The 22,152-nt window shown below is 40.2% G+C and overlaps 1 protein-coding gene across 3 annotated transcripts in view; it reads left to right on the forward strand.

Moving 5' to 3' along the window:
* Positions 1-840: 840 nt before the first annotated feature.
* The window catches only part of LOC122884969 (constitutive coactivator of PPAR-gamma-like protein 1), a 36,939-nt gene continuing 15,627 nt past the window's right edge, over positions 841-22,152 (forward strand). For 2 of the 3 annotated variants that reach the window (XM_044215532.1, XM_044215539.1), the window contains exons 1-10: positions 841-2,013; positions 3,711-3,957; positions 4,043-4,125; positions 10,147-10,275; positions 14,008-14,098; positions 17,953-18,041; positions 18,135-18,385; positions 21,069-21,162; positions 21,247-21,468; positions 21,705-21,876. In XM_044215532.1, the coding sequence (XP_044071467.1) occupies positions 1,540-2,013; positions 3,711-3,957; positions 4,043-4,125; positions 10,147-10,275; positions 14,008-14,098; positions 17,953-18,041; positions 18,135-18,385; positions 21,069-21,162; positions 21,247-21,468; positions 21,705-21,876 (1,852 nt within the window). In that variant the 5' untranslated portion in view covers positions 841-1,539. The remainder of the gene's footprint in view (positions 2,014-3,710; positions 3,958-4,042; positions 4,126-10,146; positions 10,276-14,007; positions 14,099-17,952; positions 18,042-18,134; positions 18,386-21,068; positions 21,163-21,246; positions 21,469-21,704; positions 21,877-22,152) is intronic. The other variant, XM_044215544.1, reaches the window with a different exon arrangement.

Consider the following 22,152-nt stretch of genomic DNA (forward strand, 5'->3'; position numbering starts at 1 on the left):
TTGTTCTAATCAACAATTTACACAAGTCATCAATGCGATTCCACAAGCTATTATTGGTTCTGTTAAAGGTTTCTTGATGTACACACACTCTGTTCCCCAACTGTTTCCCTTAACTATTCAAAACATTTCCTTTTTAGACAAAAAATGTAACAACAAGTTCTTAAGATCCGTTTTATCCAATGTATGTTTTTCCTTGCCTTTAAGAAGACGAAATATTATGAAAGGTTTCACCAGTCAAAATATAAAAAAGTTCAGATGTAACTATTTAAAACTTCCTGTCCCACCCAAAGTTAAAGAGGTACGTTTCAAATTGTTAAATAATGTTTATCCATGCAAAGAATTTTTACATTCAAAATTTAATATTGAAGACAATGTTTGTACTTTTTGTTTAGCTAACATTGAAACAGATGAGCATCTCTTTTTCTCGTGTGTTTATTCAAAGATATTTTGGGATAGTTTTTGTATTTGGGTTTATCAAAACAACTTAGGTGTCCGTTCTTTCAATTACAATGATGTTAAATTTGGCGTTGTACTGGAGGACAAATCAAAAGATTTAACAATTAATAGCATGATTGTTATGGCAATTTTTTTCATTCACAAATGTAAATTTGGCAATATTAAGCCTTTATTTAATGTTTTTATTCATGATATGTCATCTTTAAAAGAGTCTTTGAATGTCTGTAACTCTAGGAATGCACTTTGGCTATGTAATAATCTGGAAGCTCTTTCTTTGAACCCTGTAACTTTGTAATTATGTCTTTCTTTGTTCTTGGTTTCATTTTTGTTCAATTGTTCGACCTGCTCTACTTGAAATATTGAATGTTTAATAAGCCTGTATGGTTTTTGAAATAAATATTAATAAAAAAAAAACAAAACAAAAAAAACTGACAGACCCCACCATAAATCAGGAAACAAAATCCTCAAACCTAAAGATTCAAACTTGTCAAGATAATTCCCATCCAACCTTTGGAAACCCCACTTATGCTGGCCATACCATTGTACAGTTTATCAAACGTATGTTATAGCCACTGATTCGCATAGGACAAAAAAGTGATTTCCTGCATGTTGCACTTTTGGCTACACCCAAATCAGTGATAACATTGATATGACATTAGAAATTGTAGACGCGAAATTAAGCAAATACGGAAGTAAGTAGCAATGAACCCTCTTGTTTATACAGTCTATGGTTTCCTCGTATGCCTCTGTACGTGCTTGTGCGTCATGTCGTCATGTGTTCCCCTCCAGCTCCCTCTCTCCGGGGCCGGGCAGACTCACAACCTCAGACATGGCTCCGTCATCTGACACATGGCAGCTAGCAGCCATGAACCAAAAAACTACTCACGATGCCTAAATAGCAGCATTTTTACGTTTATTTCGAAATTATTCCAACTCCTGCAATAACCACAGCTACCAACCGGTTGTCAGTCACTGTCAGTGGGAAAGGCGCACTGCAACCCCTTTCGGTTTAATATCCTCTGATATTTCGCTTTTCTGTAACAGTCACTTTTAAGTTTCAGTCTCTTCTAACAGACGCGCAACATGGGTGTTCAAGGTTTCCAAGAGTACATTGAAAAGCATTGCCCTAGCGCTGTGGTGCCGGTGGAGCTCCAGAAGCTGGCCCGGGGGAGTATGGTTGGAGGCGGCCGGCAGAGACATCCTCAGAGTCCGTTGAGATTGCTGGTGGACGCCGAGAACTGCCTCCACCGGCTTTACGGAGGCTTCTACACCGACTGGGTCAGCGGGGGCCAGTGGAACCACATGCTGGGCTACCTGGCCGCCCTCTCTAAGGCCTGCTTCAATGGCAACATTGAGCTCCTGGTGTGTTTCAATGGCGCCCTGGAGAAAGGCCGTCTTCACGAGTGGGTCAAGCGACAGGTGAACGAGAGGCAGACCGCCCAGCAGATCATCAGCCACGTCCAAAACAAGGGCACCCCGCCGCCCAAAGTCTGGTTCCTCCCTCCCGTGTGCATGGCCCACTGCATCCGACTGGCGCTCCTCAGGTTCCGCGTCAGGGTGAGTGAAAACTCGGCCTGGCAATTCCTGTTGAGCAGGGCCACTCCGGACTACCGCCCTCAGACGTTAGCAGGCATTGTGGTTAGCCTGCTAGCTGCTCATCACTGCCAGTTTCACCCATGATAAAAGCTGCTCCCATACTCGGCCAATATTAATCAGTGTGCCTCTGGGAGTGTTAGCAGTGGAGGCAGTGGCCAGCTTTTTAATATTGAACTCATTCTGATTTTGTGACGTTAACTCTTCATATGAAATGCATATGATCAACATTGTAATGTGGTTCGATTATTAATTAAAGGCCAGGTGTTTGCTTAGTCCTAGCAGAGCAAAAACAACTGACTCACTGAACTGCCCCAGTCCTAAAGGGAAGCTGAAAGAAGAAACCAGTCACTCTGGAACTTTTAAACGTTGAAACAATAAGCCAAATGACAGAATATTAATTGCCAACTATTTTGCTAAACTATAAATCAGTTAAGTACATTTTCTTTAAACAAATAAGCCCAAAATTCACTGCTTCCGGCTTGTCAGTTGTGAATATTTGCTGGTTTTCCTAGCTTTTTATGATGGTAAATTGACTATCTTTGGTTTGGTTGGACAAATCAAGACCTTAGAAAACATCCCCCTTTAGCTCTGGAAAAAATGTGATGGCCTTTTTTCACTATTTTCTGACATTTTAAAGACCAAATGTTTAATCGAGAATACAATCTGCAGATTAACTGATACTGCACATAATTAGTTGCAGCCCCTAAATATTACCTATGCAGGAACACTACAAAGTACAGAAATTCATACATATTTAAGCTGAGTATCTACAGTACTAAAGCATGCAGAACCAGTAAAGTTGCATTTCATTCTGCATGCAGTTTTGTCTCTGGCATGCTGCATTGTAGAGCTGTTATCAGAAGTGATTTACATGGCATTGATTTGTTGCATGTAAAAATGAAGGATGCTCCGATCTGCCATATTGGTATCGGGGTCAAAACTGACCTTATTAGGTGTATTGGGTATTGGGCAGATACCCGATCCACAAATGGGTATGGACTGATCCACATTAAATACAGTTTACTTGTCAATATCATTGAAAATGTGTTTCTGCTGTCAGTGACATTCATTAGGTCAGGGCTGCTGGGGGACATGTTACCTTCCCTATGAGTTCCATAGTGTGGTATTCAGATTTTAAATTTGCAAATCAGATCAGCATCTGGAATTGGATACCCTGAGTTGAGGTATTGGGAGAGATAAGTTGGAGTGGTGCAAACCAAGTAAATATGTGAATCAGGATATATCATTTAACTCCGTAGTTACAAGATATTATAATTTAGACATTGCAGTCATGTGTTATGTGGTAAATTTTATATATATATATATATATATATATATATATATATATATATATATATATATATATATATATTAGTGTCACTATTCATATAGTTATGCTGTTTTGAGATCAGGTTCTTTTGACACATACTCTGGATAGCATTTTAAATATATAGCCTATTATTTGTCTCTCTTTGAGTATCCAATCAGCTGTGAAGGGCTTATTCAGTACGAGTAGCTCAAACAAAACTGCACCTGGTTTGTAATCCTATTTCTGTTGCCTTTTCTCGAGTGCCTAATACACCATGTCTGTGTAAGAGGTTTATTTTGAGGTTTTACCATCTAAAGCCTAGCTAATTCTTGTCTTGGACACTCCTCAGGTTGTTCAGAGCATCGAGGACCACCACCTGGAAGTGATAGCCTTATGCAGGGAGACCGGCTTCCATGGCCTGGTGGCCTATGACTCAGACTACGCTCTGTGCAACATCCCATACTACTTCAGCGCCCATGCCCTCAAACTGAGCCGCAACGGCAAAAGCCTCACCACCAGCCAGTACCTGATGCACGAAGTGGCACGGCAGCTTGATCTCAACCCAAATCGTTTTGTCATTTTTGCATCACTTTTAGGTTGGTGTGATAGTACTGGACATAATATAAATGAAACTGTTAGATGAGTCCGACTGACCCAACTATGCTGTGGTGTGTTTTATAGGAAATCACATACTGCCTGATGAAGACTTGGCTGCCTTTCACTGGAGCTTACTTGGTCCAGAGCACCCATTAGCATCTTTGAAGGTAAATCTTCTAATGATGATTTCTTTATAATCACAGGACTGGTAATCCAGTGTAATAGAAGAGAACTGTGAATACTGATAGTGAATGACAGTTGGAGTGTAACGGTGGTTCAGTGCATACTGTGCTTGAATATTTTTGTCACAGGTGAGTGAGTGTATTGCTCCTGCAGTGTGCCTCCTAATGAATTTCTCAGAAAACCACCATTGTCATTCACTTTCTCAACGGAAAGTACAAAAGTGTCTTTAAAGAAAAAATCCACTGATTTTATACACAAAGGTCTGTTTACTCACGAGGAGTACTAATTCAGCCTGTGAAAACAGTTGTATGATGTCCTCTGTGGCTCGGGAGGAGTGTTCACAAAATAATCTCCGATGAAGCTATTGTGTTGCATTGTGGGAAATATTGGGTACAGGGTTTTGGGAGTTTGACCCATTCTAGGGACTAAAAGTCTGCTTCATCCATCTGTCTCACATGAGTCCTTCAACTTTATGGAAATGCGATTTTAAAGTACCCCTTCACTCAAAAATGTGTTTTTCTTATGTTTATGTCCCTTATGTTGCTTATGTTCAGAAGCGAGGTGAGCAGATTAAAGTAGTTTGTGAGTAAACACTACAATAAGGTGCAGGATTTAGTAGAATTAAAATGGTGACATAACCTACTAGAAATAGGGAATATATTCTTTTATATATTATAATATTTTTAATAGACAAATATATTTTTTGTTGCACTTTTGTTTCTTGTTACATTTGTTTGTTTTTAAGAGAAAATTATTGAATAAAATATTGAAATATTAATGAGAAGTTTTTGATATTTATTTTAGGTAAATTGTTATACTAATCAAGTAATAAAAAATAATCTTTAGAATAATCAATAAATTAGATGTTAGATTAATCGACTAATCTTAGAAATAATTGTTTGGTGCAGCCCTAGTCACAAATCCGAAAGCCAATCGCAACGCCACCGGCAAAGAAACCTGAAACCTCCGGCGCAGAGCCGACTTGTCAGCACAGAGAGTGAGTTTGCACTAAGTTAGCGTAGTCAAAGTTTTGACAGCAAACATGGTCGAGTGTGCAGTTTATGGATATAAACCGGACCCTGGAGCTTCCTTCCACTATCTACTTACGTTACGTAACTGGCACAGGTCGACCTAACGCACAGCGGTGGTGGGCGGGGCCTTCAGAGGGAGAAAGGGTAGGTGCTTCCAGTCCCTTTTCAGAGTTTTTATTTATTTATTTTATGTGGGATAACCATGTTAAACCAAATACTAGTCATAGCAGAGTATTTTCACATACTTTAAAATGTGTTTAAAGTACTATTGCACTATTGGTGCACAGATGTAAGTGACATCACCCAAACTTGTGTGTTCATGTAGGACTCCATCGCTCATATTAAGAAGCTGATTGACAAAATAGCTTTTTAGGGTCTTTAAAACATAGTAAAAACCTGATTTCATCGCTGCCTTTAATTTCTTACATTAAGAAGACTTGTTTGGGCTTGGACACGTAATTACTTTCATCGTTAAACTCACTGAACGTTAATACACATTTCCGGTTTTCTTTGCTGATTCCTACTGAGCTTTGAACACAAGGACTGGAGACCACATGCTTGTACATGCCTGTTTTTTTCCTATCCTTAGGAAAGTCCAGGGTCCTGCACGTATCAGTAGCTTTCATGCAAGTTTAAAGCAAGGTTGCGGACATCGCTGCTTGTTTGGTGACAATTGATGGCTAAAAATCAAAACTGATAGTTGGACAACAAATCGCTGTGAAACCGTGGATCTTTCTGGAAAAGGAGACTGAATTTTAGCACTGCTGTATTGCCAAAGTTGTAAATAAAGAGAATGCTGTGAGCTTAACCACCAATTGCCACCAAGCTGGATTTAGTGATTTGACATGAAAATTTTCATGCATGGCCAATGTACAGAAATAGGATATTCATGGATTGGTGAATGGTTGAGTCAAACAGTTGCCTGACAGCAGTGCGAGACAGTTTTAGGGCACAGTGTATAAATGGTTCAGCTGTTACTTTTTAAATGACTAGTTGTGATTAAACAGAAAGCCATCTGGTTCACATGTGCAGCCTGACTGAGGCTGAACAACCCAACATACTGACACATTACATTCCACTGCCGAATGACACTCAACAGGACCTCATAGTGCACACACTGATTGCTCACGTCTTAACTGGTTTCTGCTGCTGTCCCTTAAGTCTTTACTTTGCTCCCATCAGTCTTTCAAACAGTAATAAAGATAAAAAACTGACCTCGTAATTTTCCCAAAACATTGTTTTACACAGTAATATTAACTTTAAAATGGCATGGAATTTAAAATACTAAATAATCAACAGATTGTGAAAATCTACTGGTGGTACAACTACAAATATACGGCTGTAAAACAATATTTAAAAAAGAAAACAAACAAATGCATATTTACATTACATAAATCTCACTTTGTTGGTTGCTGTAGTCGATATCCAACCTGCCATCTTCAACAAAGAAAACATATTTTTTATCACATGGACACTGCCAATATTGGTAACTGAAACTGCACTATACATATGTTCATGCTTGATGAAATCATAAAATTATGATCAAACTAATGGAAATATTAAAGCTATGAAAGCTATATTTCAAGTTGCTCTGTACAAACAGTCCAGTTTCGCAGCTGCTGTCACTTGGACAGCTGTTTACCTATTAATCTCTGTTAGTGGGTCATTTATAGTCCACACGTGCTTTGGATTTGGATATCTGGAAAGTAACTAGTGGGCTTCAGAACAAAACAAAAGAAACTTAGTTAATTTGAAATTGTGGCTCACTAGCACAAATGTGGCCAGAACACTTAGGCCTTGTTCAGACTGTCAGCCCAAATCCGTTTTTTGGCATATCCAGCATGTATCCAGGTTGATTTTAGAAAGTCTGAACAGCAAAAAACACATGACACATTTGGAGCTGGTTTGAAATGCGATTCCAATCTGATTTCTACAGATGCGTCTGTCTGGACATTCTGGCCACTCAAATCGGATTTCCAAGTGTCTTTTGTGCCACGCGACGCACAACAACGTCAAATTCAGAGTGACAGAAGAGCATCGGAGCTGCTGAGCAGAATCCATGTTGTGTGGCTGAGTTTTGTCTGGTGCAACGGAGGAGTTCTGCACCGTGACTTGGCAGTGTGATTGTTTGGAGGACGAGATGAAGGATCTCCATTTCTCATACTTTCACGTTGGAAAGCCGTGTCACCAGCGTACATAGTTAATGACACCTACGTCGTCACCACAGCAACCCATGCACATAGGTTGGTGATGTCTGGACACACAAATCCGATCTGATCACTTGCAAATAATGGAGCAGACAGTCTGTCTTAAAGATGATTTGAGAAAAAAATCAGATTTGCCTGCAGTCTGAACAAAGCCTTAAAAAGACCTTCATCCTTCTGTGTTAATTGTTTAGTTAGCTCCTGTTAGGGGTGGGCAATATGGCCCTAAAATAATATCACGATATTTCAGGGTATTTCTGCGATAACAATATTCTTGATGATACGACAAAAATCCTGAAGAAATTTTATATATATATAGTTTTTGAGTGGAAACACCTCCAAAGGTGGTAGAGAATGACCGAACCAAGATCCTGTGGGACTTCCAGATCCAGACTGACAGAATGGTAATGGCCAACCAGCCTGACATCGTGGTGGTGGACAAACAGCAGAGGAAAGCCGTTGTGGTTGACGTGGCGATACCAAGCGATGGCAACATCAGGAGAAAGGAACATGAGAAACTAGAGAAGTACCAAGGGCTCAGAGAAGAGCTGGAGAAGGCCTGGAAGGTGAAGGCAACAGTGGTGCCCGTGGTCATCGGCGCACTCAGGGCAGTGACCCCCAAACTGGAGGAGTGGCTACAGCAGATCCCTGGAAGAACACCAGACATCTCGGTCCAGAAGAGTGCAGTACTGGGAACAGCAAAGATACTGCGCAGAACCCTCAAGCTCCCAGAGGACCCGAGCTCGAAGGATGAGACCACCCGCGGGGGGTGAAGGACAAAGTTTTTTAAATTTTTTTATTTATTTTTATATATATATATATATAAAAAATTGTTTGTTACCATTTTAATTCTCCACCTTATTGTAGTGTTGACTCACAAACTACTTTAATCTGCTCACCTTTCTTTTCCCTTCAGTTCTCTTTTCTTCACACACACCTGCTTGCCCGCCTCTTTCTGTTTCTCTCTCCTCGTATGTGTCTGCACTGTTGACTTTCTTTGTCAGCACTATGTTTTATAAAGTCACCCAAAAAAAACAACTCCCATTTTGGATTTTTTCACCCGTGATTCCGTTTTCACAGCAGCAGGTGAGCCGCGTGTGTTATTAATGACGTCGCCTATCGAAACCAACGTGGTACTAAATGACATCGGCACCAACGTGCACTTACAAGCTTTTACTAAACAACGGTATAAGTAGGAGACTCTTTCTCTTTGTTTCTCTGCAGAAAATGTGCGATTGTCAGTAGACCGCAAGGGAGGGGTAGAGCAAGGGGAGACTGTCCACTAGTTAATCGATCGCGGATGGCGTTGTTAATATACCTGGACGGCCCGACCAAGTAAAGTGTGTGGGGAAACTGCTTGATCTTTTGTAACCAAACCACTGCCACTACTGAAGTAGCTCCCCTTTTTGGAACCAATTCCTCCACCGTGGAGCCGGTAGCAATGTTACTTTTGCTTTCAGCCATGCTTGTTGTTGCTGTGCATAACAGTACAACGACATTATTTCAACAAGTTTGAATGTTGCCATTATCACGATATGATTTTTTTATCATATTAAAAATTATACCGTTATTATCGTGAATGTGATATGGCACACCCCTATCTCCTGTTATATGCCAAACATACATCAGAACTATCATTTTTGAGTATTATATAGCAAAATCCCTTGTTTTCTTCCTGTAAAATGTTAAAATATTTTAGATGACTCATTTTCAAAATAATGTAATTGTTTGCTAATTATTAATTTCTCCCTCTATCCTCCTCCTCCTGATCTAACAATGCAAGTGAGGGAGGTGTGGGTTGAGGTCAGTCCTCTACAGCTTTGCATCACGTATTCACTAAGCCACGCCCACGTTTGAGTGATCCAATCAAATCTTAAGGATTTGATATAACTCCCTCTCAGAAATACATCACATTACTGAAGATAAAGACACAGTTACTTCACTTTCACTGTGACTTTACAGGGGCCCTGTTGGATTTTCTTGTAAACAAAAAAAATCTGTTTACATTCAGTGTTTCTTACCAAAACATATAGAGTTGTGATGTGGGAGGAGGTATTTTGGGTGCCCCTGGTTCTGGTAAAAAGTCCCATTGAGTTTTTCCCATCGACAATGTTGTGTGACTCACAGCTGGAGCACTTTTACTGCGCTTGGATAGACATGAAATTCTCACAGTTGACTCATCAGTAGAAAAGATTAACATTAGAAAATATCTGGTTCTTTGATACACATGTAGTCACTGATCTTAATCACCACTAACAGCAAATGGAAGCTAAAGATTAAGGTGCTGAGAAAAAACACAGATTTTACAATCGGCACTTTTAAATTCTGGATCAATTTTGGGTTCATTTCAATTTTGGAATAGGTAGGTTGGCAGGACGGTAAAACGGTCTAATAAAAAGTTTCAGATGCATGGTTAAAACAGAATATGTAACTTCCCCAAAGAAAACTATTTAATTAAGCAGATTTAATATGATAATTATCTTGAAGCTGTGACATATTTTCACATTGTTAAACCAGCATTGACATGCAACAGTCTGGTAAACGCAGAACTGCACTGGAGATTTACTGTTTTTACTCTGCATACTTATTTATGATATACCTGTGCGTGTGTGTGTGTGTGTGTGCGCTGTGCCAAACTCCGGGCCAAATACAGTATTTTAAACAGCAACAGGATGTTGTTGTACTCACTGATGTAAATAGTTTTGTTTGAAATTATTCCCTCAAACTTGAGTGGTTGACCTGTTGTTAACTCTGCATTATCATTCCTCAGGTGCGTGCCCACCAACTTGTGCTCCCACCCTGTGATGTTGTAATCAAGGCTGTGGCTGACTACGTCCGCAACATCCAAGACATCACTGACCTGGAGGCCATTGCTACGGACATCTTCAAGCATTCACAGGTATGAAAAGTAGAGCTGCGCTGATGTGTCAAGGTGGCACTGGCTCTTTATTAATTGGACACTCATTGTTATCTGCTTGAGAGACGATGGATATAATGCAGATTGTTTTGGTCACATGCTTTTTGATGAATATATCCCAACAAACAGTGGTTGTGTAGCAGTAGTTTTCAGACTTATCCAGGTGACCCATTCCTTCTAAAAGCACCAAAAACCAATTTTTTGGGGGTGAAAACGATTTATACTTGGTTTCCAGCACTTATTTTTAAGTTCCGTTGCGAAACATTTCCATAAAAGTGAATTTAATGAATGTATTGTATGTATAGTGGTGCAGCAGTAAAACAACTGTGATAGACTTCACTGTAGTCTAGAGCCTGAAAAAATTTTAACATTTGTAGCATCAGGAGGGGCTGTAGAGAAGATGTTTTGCTAAAATGTAGTCAATAGCTAATAGCACCAAACCTCCAGTTCTATAGACAATAAAACCATTGGACAGATCTGTGTTTAGAAAGCAAACAGATTTGCATTTATACACAGACCTTTCTAGAAAAGGAGATTTTAGCTATTAGCGATTGCCAAGATTTTTAAATTCACATTCAAAAACCACCTTTGACATAGCAAACATTTCGCCTTGGCCAGTAGAAAGCACTGAGCAGAATCCAACTAAAATATTAGATTCAACAGGGTGAATGAACCCCATCGCTCCTGAAATGAGCTGTTACAAGTAGAACGCATAATATAGATATAAACATTTACAGCACTGTAGAATAAGTTTACACAATGGAAAAGAAAAAAAAGATACAATTATACAAGGTTGAAGTAGAATTTTTTTTTTTTTAGCACTGCTATGAAACCACTCTCTCCTGCTCTCATGACTCAAGTGTGAGCCATGACCCATACCCTAGTTGGAGGCCTCAGTTCATAATGTATTCAATTTATTTTATATAGTGCCAATTCATAACAGAAATGATCTCATTGCACTTTTCGAGAGAGAATTTTAAAATAGTGGTAATGTTATTAAAGTAATAATAATAGGACTGATAGTCACAGGAATAATAATGACAATAATAGTAATAACTATAGTAGCAGTTGTCGAGCAGGAACACGGGGGCAGCAGGTGGCCCACAACCACAGATCCAGTCTCTGCAGCTCCGGAGGTAAAAATACTTGCTGAAAGCGACAAGAGGATAGAGACGAGTAAGCGCAAAACTACGGGAGAGGGAAGATGTCGAGTTAGTAACATGCATTAATGGGATAAAAATGCATACATAGGGAGAGGAGGAGAGAGGAAAGAGGTGCATCATGGGAAGTCTCCCGGCAGTCTAGGCCTATAGCAGCATAACTAAGGGATGGTTCAGGACTCACCCAAGCCAGCCCTAACTATAAATTTTATCAAATAGGAAAGTCTTAAGCCTATTTTTAAATGTGGAGATGGTGTCTGCCTCCCGAACCCAAACTGCGACCTGATTCCACAGGAGAGGAGCTTAATAACTAACATTCTACTTTTGGAGACTCGAGGAACCACAAGTAACCCTGTATTCTGGGAGTGCAGTGTTGTAATGGGGTAATAAGGTACTATGAGCTCTTTAAGATACAATGAGGCCTGACCATTAAGAGCTTTGTAGGTGAGGAGAAGGATTTTAAATTCTATTCTGGATTTTACAGGGAGCCAGTGCAGAGGAGCTAATATTGGAGAAATATGATCTCTTTTCCCAGTTTTTGTCAGTACACGTGCCGCAGCATTCTGGATCAACTGTAGAGTCTTAAGGGACTTATTCGGGCAGCATGATAATAAGGAATTGCAATAATCCAGCCAGAAGTAACAAATGCATGGACAAATTTTTCTGTATCATTTTGAGACAGGATGTGCTTGATTTTTGCAATGTTACACAGGTGAAAGAAGGCAGTCCTTGAAGTTTGTTTCATGTGGGAGTTAAAGGATAAATCCTGATCAAAGATAACTCGAAGGTTCCTTACGTTGGTGCTGTAGGCCAGGGCAATGCCATCTAGAGCAACTTGATCTTTAGATAATGTGTCTCGGAGGTGCTTGGGGCCAAGCACAATAACTTCAGTTTTGTCAGAGTTTAACATCAGACAATTGCAGGTCATCCAGGTCTTTATGTCCTTAAGGCATGCTTGAAGTTTAGCTAACTGGTTAGTTTCATCTGGCTTGATCGATAGATATAATTGGGTATCATCCGCATAGCAATGAAAGTTTATGGAGTGTTTCCTAATAATATTGCCTAGACGGAAGCATATATAAGGTGAATAGAATCGGTCCAAGCACAGAACCTTGTGTGACTCCGTGACTAACTTTGGCGTGCACAGAGGACTCACCGTGTACAAACTGAGATCGATCTGATAGAATGGATTTAAACCAGCTTATTGCGGTTCCTTTAATGCCAACTGAATGTTCCAGTCTCTGTAATAGGATGTGATGGTCAATGGTGTCGGAGGGAAAGTTAGATATAGGTCTATAGTTGGCTAAAACCCCTGGATCAAGAGTGGGCTTTTTAAGAAGAGGTTTAATTACAGCTACTTTTAAGGACTGTGGTACATATCTTGTTAATAAAGACAGATTGATCATATCCAGTAAAGTAGTGCTAACAAAGGGTAAAATGTCTTTAAGCAGCCTAGTTGGAATGGGGTCTAAGAGACAGGTTGATGGCTTAGATTAATTAATCGTTGAAGTTAGTTGAAGAAGGTCGATAGGAGCAAAGCAGTCTAAATATATTTCAGGTTTTACAGTTGTTTCTAAGGTTCCTGTGTTTGAAGATAAATCGGTACCGGTTGAGGGCAGGACGTGATGAATTTTTTCTCTAACAGTTACAATTTTATCATTCAAGAATCTCATGAAGTCGTTACTACTGAGGGCTATAGGAATACATGGCTCAATAGAGCTGTGACTCTCTGTCAGCCTGGCTACAGTGCTGAAAAGAAACCTGGGGTTGTTTTTATTTTCCTCTATTAATGATGATTTGTTGGCTGCTCTGGCATTAGGGAAGGCTTAAGACTATCCTGCCAGGCTAAACGAGTCTATTAAATGTTCAATTTCGATGCCATATACCAGAACAAGGTCGATGGTGTGGTCAAAACAGTGAGTGGGTTTATGTACACTCTGACAAAAGCCAATCGAATCTAATGACCCAGCCAGTCAAGACAAAATAAGTCAATATGATACTTTGATATTAAATCGTTCACTAGTACAGCTTTAGATGAGAGAGATCTGATATTTAAGAGTCCACATTTAATTCTCCTATTTTGTTGTTGTATTTTACTGTTTTTGTTTAGGTTTTTATGTATAACTTCTCTTCTGTTAACTTTTGATTTCATTCATTTAAGTGGTTGGGGAGTAGATACTGTCACTAAGGAGTTTTGGGAAGGTAACCGCTCTGGAAGCGCAGAGAAGCATGTAAGACTGCAACTCTGCCTCCTGGTCTCAACTCTGAGTTGTCATGGTTTTGGTCCACTAATAAACAGGGAACAGGGAAATGTAGTATACTGGCATGTACCAGGTCATTTTAACTTTGTTAGGATTGGGAAGCTTTGTTTGAAAATGATAATCTTTATCTTAATGTTAAAAACAAAAAGATGGCTGCACGCTTTACAGAGCCCCAATGGGTCCACAGGTTATGGCATTGTTAACTGAAATATTTTCCTTCTTCTGTGGACAGATAATTCACCTGTCTTCTGACTGTGCTCTGTGTGTACTAATCTCATTTGTTATTCTCTTAGTCGTGCACTGATGACAAAGTCATCCGCTTCAAGAAGGCAGTGGAGTACTACTCAGCCGCCAGCAAACCCCCTCAATGCCCTCCACAGTTAGGTGGGTTTCTTTCTGATGATACTGTATTGTCTTGAGGTCTGGGCTTGAATATTGTTGTTTATCAGCAGCTTTGGTTTGTATATAGAGTAGCTGGAAGTTCTCAGATTTTGTCTTCACTGGCTAACCTGGCTGGTACATGTGTTAGATAAATGTTTGAGATTAGAAACAAAGACAGGCCGCAGGACTGCTTACCCATGGATGTATAATAAGACCTGGATATGGCCGCTCACACTTGCTTCCTATTTTGTATTGTAGTGAAAAATTCCTCTGCGGCCCAAAAAGCATTTCCCTGAGACCTCTGTAAAACTGTTGACAGGACACCTCAAACTGCAAACAAGGTCAATAATGACTTTCTATTGTATGAGAGGGAGAGAGCAATTCTTATTCGACTGACCAGGCACCATCTTTGGGTCCGGTATCCATGTCTTATTATACATCCATGTGCTTACCACGTTCTCACATGAGCGACAGTTGGTAGCGGTAATGCACCTCTAAGCTGGTTTGCCAACTGGACCAGAAGAAAAGAGTGACAAGGAAACATGGAGGAGGAGAGTGAAATTGCAGGATTTGTTTTGTATGGAAGTTTCAAATAAAAGAAGAAAATAATCAAATGTGATGAAGTATATATGGTTATTTTGAATCCTCTTAATTGAATTTACAGAACAATTACTGTATCGTGAATCATGATATATACCGTGATAGAAGATTATGGACGTATCGCCCACCCCTAGGTGTGACATGTTGGTTTAGTATTAGGTACATTTCCATCAAACAATTTATTATGTGCTTTTTTCATTCAAAAAAGGAGTAGAAACACCTGAAATTATAAAATGAAAGCCAAAACATTGCAAATGTTTTATGTTTTTTTAATGGTTGGCTGAGGTACAGTTTGCAAATGATTTGAATAAGCGATGATGTTGCAGGGCTGCGTAATCGCAATGTCCAGGGTTTGAGTCCAGGCCAGTGACCTTTTGTTGCACATCAGCCCCTTCTCCTCTTCATCAAAAACACTACAGGGTATGGGTCAATCATACAGTGCATTCAGTAAGTATTCAGACCCCTTCACTTTTTTCACATTTTGTTATGTTGTAGCCTTATGCTAAAATCGTTTAAATACATTTTTTATTGCAAATTTATTTAAAAAAAACAACAACCCTGAAATATCACATTGACATAAATATTCAGCCCCTTTGCTATAACACTTCAACTTTAGTCCATGTGCCTCCCATTTCCCTTGGTTATCTTTGAGATGTTTTTTTCTACACCTTGATTTGAGTCCACCTGTGGTAAATTCAATTTATTGGACATTATTTGGAAAGGTCTACAGCTGGCAATGCATATCAGAGCAAAAACCAAGCCGTGAGGTTGAAGGAACTGCCAGCAGAGCTCAGTGACAGGATTGTGTCAAGGCACAGATCTGGGGAAGGCTACAAAAAAATGTCTGCTGCATTGAAGGTTTCCAAGAGCACAGTGGGCTCCATCATTCTCAAATGGAAGATGTTTGGAGCAACCAGGACTCTTCCTGGCGAAAGTGAGCAATTGGGTGAGAAGGGCCTTGGTAAGAGAGGTGACCAAGAACCAATTGGTCACTATGGCTGAGCTCCAGAAGGTCAACCATTACTGCCACACTTCAATCAATCTGGGCTTTATAGGAGAGTGGCCAGACGGAAGCCTCTCCTCAGTGAAAGCCTGCTTGGAGTGTGACTGTATCAGACTGTAAGAAACAACATTCCCTGGTCTGATGAAACCAAGATTGAATTGTTTGGCCTCAGTTCTAAGCATCACGTCCGGTGGAAACCAGGCACCACTCATCATCTGTGGAATACCATCCCAACGGTGAAGCGTGGGGGCATGGTGGTGTTTTTCAGCGGCAGAGACTGGGGGAGGTCAGTGTTGAAGGAAAGCAGAACGAAGCAAAGTACAGAGATATCTTTAATGAAAACCTGGTCAGGAGCGCTCAGGACCTCAGACTGGGCCTTCCAACAGGACAGTGACCCTAAGCACACAGCCAAGACAATGCAGGAGTGGCTTAGGGACAACTCTGTGAATGTGCTTGATTGGCCCAGCAAGAGCCCAGACCTGAACCCAGTCGAACATCTCTGGAGAGATGTGAAAATGGCTGTCCACTGACGGTCCCATCCAACCTGACAGAGCTTGAGAGGTTCTGCAGACAAAAATGGCAGAAAATCTTCAAACCCAGGTGTGCAAAGCTTGTTGCGTCAAACGCAAGAAGACTCGAGGCTGTAATGCTGCCAAAGGTTCTTCAATGAAGTACTGAGTTAAGGGTCTAAATACTTAATGTGATATGTCAATGTGATATTTCAGTTTTTTCTTTTTGATAAGTTGCACAAATTTCTAAAATCCTATTTTTGCTTTGTCATTATGGGGTGGGGTATTGAGTGTATATTGATGAGGGGGAAAAAAAATACCAATTTTAGCATAAGGCTGCAACATAAAGTGTGACGAAAGTGAAGGGATCAGAATACTTTCTGAATGTAGGAGACAAATTTATTCATGAAACTTTGAGTTTCTTTTCTGAAGTGCATTTAAAATTTAATATATTAATATCAAAGATACTCTATAACATAACGCATTACAGGCAGCGCCAATGGTATGAAATGGTATACACTTCCTGTTTCCTAAGTGGGCATGGTCGAGTCTCCCCAGTTAAATAATAACAACAATAGAATTATTAAGTAAAGAAACAAGTTTAATATTATTATTATTAAGTAAAGAAACACAAGTTCACAAGTTTCAACTTTTAGTTCATGGTTTGTATAAGTCCCTTTTACATGTCTGTTTATCCGGTTGGAAAGTGACATCGGCAGCATTGCAGTGAAACCAGACCGACGGTTAGAGAACAGATGTTGCCAGATCTCTCCAGAGTGTGTGTGTGGCTGAGACAGAGACAGGTCTCGATCAAAGAAAAATGCCATTTTAGTGTCAGAATGTTTGGAGATATGTGGCTCGTGAAAAATGGGTCTGATATTTACTGTGGTGACTATGGGGTGAAAGAATCATAATTTGTGCTCACGTTCACTTCTCCCATTGGAGTGAACAGACTCAGGACCTGCCGCTAGTCTCCTAAAGGGGCGGGGCAGTGGCGAAACCCACGTGACACAGATACAGGAAATGGCTCTCAAGTGAGCCGTGTCTCTTCTAAACCGTGTCTGTTAATATTTTTTTAAATATCTAGATAATCTATCTATGAGATTCTCATATTATATAAAAAAAAAATGGAGGGAAATTATTGAATAATTTTTTATTTACCTTTTTTGGCTTAAAAGTAATACATTTACATACATTTTAAATTAGAGCTAGACCGAGAAATTGGCCTGGCGGATATATTAGTCAATATCAGCTTATTGCAGATTGCACAGAAATGTCAAACCACGTTAGAGGTAATTTAGAAACTGTCACTATTACATAGTTATAGTTGATTTTTACAGTGTAAAATGTCCCACTCAGTATGTGTCTTGTAAAACAAATCTAAGGGATCTGTATCAAGATTGTTTTTTATGTTATGTTTATTTAAAAAAAAAAATACTCAACTGATATATCATTATCTGATTTTATTTTTTTATTTTTTTTAACTTTCAAATATCAAAATTGGTATCGGCCTGAAAAATTAAGTATCGGTCATATATACTTTAAATACAGTATATTGGAATAAGCCTACAAAGTATTCATCCTTTCTTTTTTTTTAAACTAACCCTCACGTTTTAGAAATCCCAAATTCTCCGAAACAAATACTGACGTGAACTTGTCGTCATTGGTAACTACAGCTCTGTACAGCAGGTCCACCCTCTCCTGAGTCTATATTCTGACTTTTTTTTTGTGTATCTGTTTCACAGTCAGACCAAATCACATGGGAGTGCCTGCTGCAGTACCATCTCTAAAAATGCTCAACATTCCACAGGTGCTGCTGCCTGTAAAACCTGGGGTAAGACAGAAATACACTGTACTCAACAGTGAAATACTGCAGGTGGTTCAGCATGATGAGAAGGACATGTTTGTTTTCCCTCACTGTCTTCAGGTTCAGCACTCGTACCCAGAGCCTCTGGTGGAACGCTGCCTGGCTCTGGATTCGGTGGAGAAAGGCCTCCCGGAGCAGAACAGCTACAGCAACATTCCTCATGAAGGGAAGCACACACCGCTGTATGAGAGGTCCTCTCCCATCAACCTGGGCCAGGCCGGCAGCCCCAACCACACAGAAGCTGCTTTCTTCAACGCTTCCTCCACATCCTCCTCCTCAGAGAATGAAGAGAGCTTAGGCACAACTGCCAAGTGAGTTCAACACAGCACTTACTCTCTGTTACTGTCTATAATTCATGGAGAAACTCCTTAGCTGTTAGAGATCAGTCTGTCATGTTTGTTGTCCCACAGCTGACCATTTCTGTTTGTCATATGTACATTTATAATTTAAGGTGAAGTACAGGGGCAACAGTGAAGACAGCATTTGTAATCACCATCATTACCAGTGACAACATATCCCTGCATTTACTGGAACAACTTAATTTACAGTAAGAAATGTATTAGGAGGTGGCTGTACATTGTTAATACTTGTTTTCCAGAAATGTATTTTGTTATGTCATTTCCTATTAGTATTTTGTCCTGGTATTGTTCCAGAAACTTTGAGTTGTGGATGTGAGATAATGGGTTCTTCTTGCAGCAAATGTCTTTAGCTTACGTTTGGTAAAATAGTTTTGTAGCACACAATAATTGTACTGCAGTGTAGTCTCCAATGGCAAAAAATGCGCTGATTTACTGCTCAGTATGTGGTTTCTATTTCCAGATACCCAAAGAGGCTTGATTTTAGTTGGTCTATCCATGGTCCAAAATTAACACCTGCCAAGTGCCAAATGCGGGTAAATTTTGGGTTTGGCGGAAAAATAAATTGGGGCACCGGCCAGGTGGCCAGTAAATAATTTGGAATCACATCATCTAATCGTGATTCTGAGGTAGGCTATATTTCATATCAGCTACCGCCAAGTATAAATATCAGAACACCAGCTAACTGTTGCGTGTAACATTAACATGATAAACAGCAGAGCTACATGCTGACACTCCCCCACAGACAGACACACACACACACCGGAGAGCCTCTCAGCCTCTATGAGACACTAGCTCAGCTACAACCCAGGTACCACACAGAAACTTTTACAAAGGGCCGTGAATGTGCTTCTAGTCAAAGCTCCAGCGGACTCTCTGGGTTTCCAGCGCGGACACGGAGAGGCTGACAGCAGCTGCTCATGGCTGGTTAGCTCTGACTACCAGCTCTGTATGGCTGTTCGTGCTTCACTGAGCGGAGGTCAGTCTGTCACACTGTTGGTCACTCTGGGCGGTGTCTCCTTACCTCCCGCGTCACATACATAGACTGTATCCACGAGACCACGCCCCCTACAGTGGTTCTCCTGTGCAGTCGTCTGCTGCATCTTTTAAATATGCCGGGATGGAGGGAGCTAGCACAATTTGGGTGTGTAGTTACTAAAGTGATGTTGAATTTGGTAGTATATTGCCCTTTGTAGCTTCCTGGCCATGATAAAACCCCCAAATCTGTGATCTGTTGCTCCAGTTTTGAGAACAGGGGTGACAGACATCCTGTTCCTACACCTCATCATCAGACATGAGTTAAAGTGCAACAATGTAATTAATTGAGAGGGGTTTTTTTAATTTAAGTTCAGAATAAAAGTTGTAAATCTGATGTTATATCGATTTATAATTCTCTTTAAAGTGATGTTAAAGATGAGTTTGCATACTAAAAACTTGAGCTTATTATTTCAAATAATGCATGAGACAGTTTTATGGGCAGTAAAAAATATTTTTGGCTGATAAATTTTCTGAGTTTACCTGCCTTTGGCAGATGAGCCAAAAAGTTAACTTTGGACCCTGGGTGTGTATCTGCAAACATAGATCTCCAGATGACAGCACAGTTTCTTTTGTTTGTTTATTCTAACAAACTCTGATATAAATCCTTCATTTGGTTGAATCAAGTCTCAATAACAGGAGAGAGAGAGCACTTTGCACCATTGCACTAATGGTTATGATAACAGTTTGTCTGATTTTTAGCTCACAGGATCTGATGTCACTGTGTCTGTGCCTTATGTGTCAGTACTTGTGTAGAAACAAAGCTTTGCTGGTAAGGAAAAGAATGGTAAGCTAATGGGAGAAATGTCACTGAGGTCATGAAGAGTTCACCTCTCATTTGGTTGAATTAAACACATGACACCTCCTGACACTTGTCAAAGAAGATTTGTCTTGGCAGAAGCACAAGTATCTATAAAATATGTGTATATCTTGCTACACTTAGTAACCACACTACACTGCTACACTTAGTAAAATGGAAACCTGTATTAATTCTAATAAATTTTCTACCTGTGGAAGGAAAGATGTTATTTACCACACAATATTTGAAATCTTTAATAGGCTGTTTTAATTTTCATAACACTGCTATTCTAAGAGCTAAACATCTACTTTTAATAGTTAATGGAAAATCGAGGTTGGTGGGTCCCTCCAGCGTTTTCTGGAAGGAACGTTTGCACATTTCTATTTAGGATATTCGTTCTGTTAATATTTCATTTCTGTGCCACCTGTGGATGAAGATATGACCACTAGAATTTAATTTGGGCAAAGGGTGTCAATTTAAGACGTCACAATAATTGCATGATTTTTGTGTGGCTGTCCATCTTTGTCTTTTAGATTGTAGACAAAGGTAGATTTATACAGAAAACCTGCCTGAATGCTGCTTTAGGTCCGGCAGTAATTATCAAATGAAACAGAATTTGGCGTGCTGTCAAACTGCTATTGCCTGATGATACGAGCAAGTGACACTGCTCATTGTAATAATTTTTACTTTCCTGTATGAACACGTCAGGTTATATGTTATTTATGGTACACTGCCAGCCAAAGGTGATCAATGGTTTATCTCGACTTTGCTAAACTGAATCATATGTATGCTGTTTTTTTTTAGTCATGTTAGTGACCATAAGGGTGAATGGGAGAAAAATGAACATACCCCACATTCTGAAAACACACCAGAGGGAGACCTAGGGGACCAAACAAAAGTGAGTGAAACACCAGGAACACATTAGACCTGTTCAGAAATCTCACCAAGTAACTAAAAAACGCTGTGTCCTGTCTGTCCTCAGGCTGACCTCTGTGTGACCTCTACTGTGAGCCTGGGGTCACAGGCCGGAGGTCTCCACAGCCTGAATGTCCAGATTCCCTCCCTGCTCTCCATGCCCACCAGGAACCACATGGACATCACCATCCCACCTCTACCTGCTGTGGCCCCTGAGGTCTTACGGGTGGCCGAGCACAGACACAAGAAGGGCCTTATGTACCCCTACATCTACCATGCTCTCACCAAGGTCAGGGGGTTGGACTCATCTAGACTGATTCTGATAAGCTGCTTTGTAATGACAGTGTCTTTTATTTTAATTGTGTTCATGTAAAACTAAAGAAATCCCAATGCATCCCAAGAAAAGCACACATATTCATGTCTCGTCAGAAGTGATGCTAGGCCTACACAGACTGGAATCTGAAGTATCTATAGTGAGTTGTTTGTGGCATTGTGCAGCATTAAGGTAACAATGTGTCTTTGCAGGGAGAGATTAAGCTATCTGTCACCATTGAAGATGAAGCTAACAAAGACCTGCCTTCAGCAGTGCAGCTGTTTCGGCCTATCCGTCAATATGTTTACGGAGTGCTCTTCAGCCTGGCCGAGGCCAGGAAGAAGGCTGAGAGACTCACCATGAGGAAGAACTGCCTCCTTGAATGTGAGTCCTGTGGTTAGAAAGCTCCTTTATGTCACTGTATCACATGCCGTACTGAGGTTTCTGGGCCTGCATTTATCAAGTGTCTCAGAGTAGGAAATTAGTCCTGACTGGCCAGAAATTCTCAGAGTGATGCATTTTTGGTCATACCTTTAGGACTAGGAGTAAAAGTGTTCTATCAACTTTCTTAATTTGGGAAATAAATCATCTCTATTGATATTTGGGAGCGCTCCAGAGGTGTCCTAACCTGTTAAGAGTCACCAGGAGATGGCATTCAGG

This window comes from Siniperca chuatsi, linkage group LG2 (genome assembly GCF_020085105.1).
Source record: "Siniperca chuatsi isolate FFG_IHB_CAS linkage group LG2, ASM2008510v1, whole genome shotgun sequence".
Classification (NCBI taxonomy): domain Eukaryota; kingdom Metazoa; phylum Chordata; class Actinopteri; order Centrarchiformes; family Sinipercidae; genus Siniperca; species Siniperca chuatsi.